The 4986-nt window shown below is 36.4% G+C and overlaps 1 protein-coding gene across 1 annotated transcript in view; it reads right to left on the bottom strand.

The window, feature by feature from the left end:
- Window positions 1–3444: 3444 nt before the first annotated feature.
- LOC114071997 (dysbindin-like) overlaps window positions 3445–4986 on the bottom strand; it is a gene marked incomplete at both ends in the record, with an annotated part of 15113 nt that continues 13571 nt past the window's right edge. The window contains one exon of the mRNA XM_027909904.1: window positions 3445–3577. Coding sequence (XP_027765705.1) covers window positions 3445–3577 — 133 coding nt within the window. The remainder of the gene's footprint in view (window positions 3578–4986) is intronic.

Below are 4986 nucleotides of genomic sequence, written 5' to 3'. Positions count from 1 at the left end.
AGCACCATCGTGGCATGGCAATGCACCTAACAAGAATTATGACAATCTGTCCAACTCCTCATCTACTGCACTATTTACCAAAGCATGGGGTTACACATCATTTCAAGACAACAAATAAGCCTCTAAAACACAAAAATTAGAACGAAATACATGTTTTAAGAAGCCATTTTCTCTTCAAATATAGCATTTCTTTAAATCTCACCAGAAAGAAAAAATAATAGTCCCAGTAGCATTTGCAATATTACTAAACATTCATCTCTTGAAGTATACTCTGGTATCAGGGTATATTTCAGACTCTGGATTTTAGATTTCTACATTTATTTACCTTCTATTTCACTTCTTAAAGCTGACAAATACTGAAAAGCAGAACGGCTTCTTAAACAAGACATCTTAAAAAAATTAACGTTCAGACAACTATGTTTTGAGCCAAATGACGCACAGTAACATCTATTCACTCATTTCCAGTGACTTTCTGCTGTTCCCAAAGCAGTCCTACAAAATGCTGCAAGTTGGAGTTCCTACTTTTCAAAAAAGACCGGTGTTCCCTCTGAAATGGATACAAATGTTATTAAGAGCTTCACAGGGAGTGCAGCTTCAGGATGGAAACATTTCATCTTAGGCTGTAAGCCTGCCATTATAGGTTGTGTTACAGGCACACATGAAAAAACGACACAGAAGAGAGCCTGCAGTCCTGCATTGGGAAAGCAAGAACTGCCATAGGAGACTGAAGGGATACAGAGAGTTTTCTGCAATCAGAAACAGAATATCCTCAGTAGGAGAATGAAGGAAGAGGAAGAAGAATTGTGCTTGATTGAGAAAAGATGGGAAAGAAAACAACGTGGTTTAATGTGAACGTGCATGCAAACAACTGCAGCGAGACAAACTAGAGAAAACAAAAGTGGAATATAACAATATAACACACAACAGCACTGGTACACTGATCAATGGATTTAAACACACGAAAAAGAGAATATTAAAAATCCAGAGATAAGCACACAAAAAACAACAAGTCCCCCCAAACACCAGGCTTTAATATAAGTTGGAAAATACCTTGGATTGATGAATCTACTTTGAAACTCGTACTCAACAACACAATGACAAAGGGGGGAAAAATGATCTGTCTGAACTGAAATAAAGTTGCTCTATTTAACAGGGAGACCTATTTCTGAAAATAAGTTCCCATAGTTACCATAAGCTGCATTTCATAGGTTTAATGTTGACCCCAAGCACCTTTCTCTAAACCTTTCACATACAATTTTTTTGAAAGACTTAAAATACACAAGCTTCTATTCTAAACTCTACAGAGACTTCATAATAAAATTACTTTCTGTTACATGCTTAAAATAACCACAGGTTCTAGAGTTCATATTCATCACAGTTTTCATCCCTATATTGTCAAAACACATTAAGTACCTTTTTTTTCAAGTACAAAACCACTCACTCCCTGAAAATAACTCATGTGCTAAAGAGAGAGCATAGACTCCTGAACCCACCTTGTTGATTATTTCAGCTGGTATCACAGTAAAAACCCAGTCATCAAAGAGAGGAAGGCAGGACATGAGTTCCAAACAAACAATAACAAATCACACTCCCGATAACTTCTTCATCTACATTAGCAAGTGTCCTTCTAGTAATGAGCTAGCAGTTAATTTCTTACCTAAATAAATACAGTGGTAATGATCAACTAGAAATTACCTGTATTTTTCCTGTTTTGTCTAGATCTGACCAAATGTAATCAGCTTATAATTACACTAAGTAGCTTGCTTAGCATTCTATTTATAAAACTGATTAGATGCTGCTAAGCAGAGCAGGCGGTAGTTTAACACTTTGTTTTGACGATGAAAGCAGAGGCTGGGGAAGAGAGAGTATTATTTTAGGGATACAAATCTGTTGCTTTACATGCATTTAAAATTTGTGTTATTTGATTAAATATTTAGATATTTATATATATACATATCTACATCTATATACAGACCACTGCAAAGGTCCTGGCCTGAGGTTAAGCTGACCGAACAGGATGTGAAAAACTAAAGGACACGACATAAGTTCCTAGATGTGACAGAGAACATAATAAGGTGCTGACAAAAGCTACAAATGACATCATGAGGGACGACTGGATTTCACAGATGTTTGAAGTGGAGTTAGGTGAGAAACAGCCAAATTCTGCAGAAAACTGAAGGGGGACCTTTAAGGCATTTGAGAGCTTTTGGGAGGCAGAACTTGCAACACCAGCACTACTTCAGTAACTGGATCTGTAACACCATAGAAGGCTAAGATTCCCTAGGCAATACACAAGGACCAAGAGGGAAAAAGTAATCGGGGTAAATTGATTATTTGTGAAGAAACAGGGATTTAAAAAAAAAAAAAAAAAAAGAAAAAGAAAAAAAAAAAAGATGACCTACAAGAATGGCAAAAGGAGAGTCAAGACAGAGGAAACCAGATAAGCTATACACAAGGTGACCAACGCTGTCTGGAGCAGTCCTGCCCTTGATCACCACATCCTCATTAGAACTGTAAACCAGACCAGTTGTTCTGACCATACCATATCAATCAAACTCGCTTCCACAATCAAGAGAAGTGAGGAGGGTGCCAAGGTGCTTTCCCTGGCTAACAGGAGGTCACTTGGCTGGACAGATCAAGTAACTTGGCTATCCCCATGTCAGTCAACATCTGTGTCTACCCACCACTCCCTAACAAAGGCTGCCAGACACTGTCTTTGACAAATTGCTTCAATTCAACTCCTCATTTCCTCATTTATATAACAGACATAATACTGTTTTTCTTATCTCCTTCTGTTGGGTTATTTTTGGCACTGTCAGTAACAAAATCAAGACAGTTAACAGTTTATTTAAGCTCAATATTTTTCTCTTGCTATTTTATCTCTTAGGTAAACATGAAACTCATAATTTGTAAGTTCTAAATTTTCACATATACTTCTCGGCCTAAGTTGAACTTTGATTCCAAGAACTAATGCCCCATTTTTGCAAGTAAGAGAATGGCAGGAGATTAATACCTTTCATATAGAGTGAAAGGTACTTATAGGATAGGACATGACAGAACTCAAAGGAAGATAGAGGAAAATACTGTTCCTAATTTGACAGGTACATGAGGGGGAAAAAAAAAAAAGAAATCAAAAAACCAGGGTAAGGGATTCAAAGAAACAAATATCAGTGCTTGTTAACAACAACCCCTAATCCAATTGTTTGCAGAAAATAATAAGCATGGCTTCATCTTAACAACTATGTAGTGATAATTTTCCAAATACACACACTCTTTGTTCATCACCAAGAGCTAGACATTCAGTGAAACTACTACAAATTTGCAACATCCTGACAAAGACTACTGTTTCTTAAAAAGATGAAAATAAAAGGGATTATACTACCTATGGGGGCAATTACAAAAGGTTTATATTTTATGCTAATTTATAATTATTGTTTTATTTACCTTTTTGTTTTCTTGTAGTTTTCCAGCTGTAATGTCTGCACACACTTGTATCTTTCCAACTCACACTGCTCACATAGGTCCTCAAGACACAACAGATGATTCTCCATTTCCTCAAAGTTTGCCTCTAGCTGGGCTATAAGAAATACTGACATGAATATCAAATTGTATCAACAGATGGACAACTCACCTGAACAGAAACAGGATTTTTTAAAGGTAAACAATTAACATATAATTTAACTCATAATTTTACTTCTTGAGTAGACTCTTAGTTTAGCCCTTCCTATATGGTACCAATCTGAGGTATGAAGCTCGACCAAAACCAATCCTGATCTTAATTTATTCAAATGAAGCAAAAGTAAAGCATACTGGGAAAATGTTAACTTTCACATGATCTCATGGTAATATAAAAGAACATATATTTTTGTCTCTGAAGATAGATCCTTTACTGATCGGTAAATCTCTAGATTTAGCTATTTTACATATACATGCACTTAAAAACATGCAAAATCTCTTAATCTCCTTTTTAACCATAATTGCTCAGTCTCAGCTTAAAACAGATCATGCCTATGAATAGTCCTCAGAAAGCATCTCATAGCTCACACTGTTTTGACTAGAAATTGGGACGAAAGAATTCCTGATTTCCCTTCTGACGTGAATTATCCCATGTGAATCTTTTACCAAAGGATCACTCTCCCTGCCAGTGATTAATGCTAAACTCCATGTCTCTCCTCAGGATCCCACAAAGGAAAAAACTATTTTCTCAAACTCTATCCAGCTAGTCACTCTGGGATGGAACTGTGTGAATTACAGGACTATTATTCATCCCTGTGCCAGGACTTCTCCCATAACCAGAGGGAAGGTAAATTGCAGGAGGAAGGATAAATGACATTTGTACAAACAAAAGAGCAGCCAAAGAATAGAAGGGAGTTGGTGGTTCAGAGACAGATACACTGATCTGTGGCAGGATATGAACCTGACTGTTGATGCGAAGAACTGCACAGATGATGGAATGAAAGCAGAAAATGTAAAGCAGCTCTGAGTTTTGGCAAATGGCTGTGTTTCACCTTTGCCTATAACAGACAGAAGCAACCTTCAAAAAGCAAGACAACAATCATTAAGATCAAATTACAAAAAAGTGATTTAAAGTTAATATGTTTTGGATGCTCAAAAGAAGGAAACAGCAAGCTGGATGCATCAGATAAATCTTCAGTTTTGGTTTGACCGTTCTACTTGGAGCCTATCTTGCAGTATACATAAATTTCAGCTTTCTTAGCCATTACTCAATGAAAGCCATCCTTGTGGTCCCCCTAGAAAAGCAAAAGTTAAGACCTCAAACAAATTTCCTGGGATGCATATTCATATGTTCAGCTTCAATTACTTAAGACGATTTTTTTAGTCCCGAACAAGTAGGCTCCACAACAGTCAGAAAGGGAAACATGGATCATATAATCAGCTAATATTTCCTTAAATTATTTATCTGCAGATTTCTGAGGGGAGAGGGAGATGGCAAAAAAAAAAAAAAAAAAAAAAAAAAAAAGAAAA

Source organism: Empidonax traillii, unplaced genomic scaffold, assembly GCF_003031625.1.
Source record: "Empidonax traillii isolate 1590-97213 ecotype Southwest subspecies unplaced genomic scaffold, ASM303162v1 scaffold2507:size44364, whole genome shotgun sequence".
NCBI classification, from domain to species: Eukaryota; Metazoa; Chordata; class Aves; order Passeriformes; family Tyrannidae; genus Empidonax; species Empidonax traillii.
The sequence above is the reverse complement of the archived record's forward strand: the minus strand, read 5'-3'. Positions and strand labels throughout refer to the sequence as shown.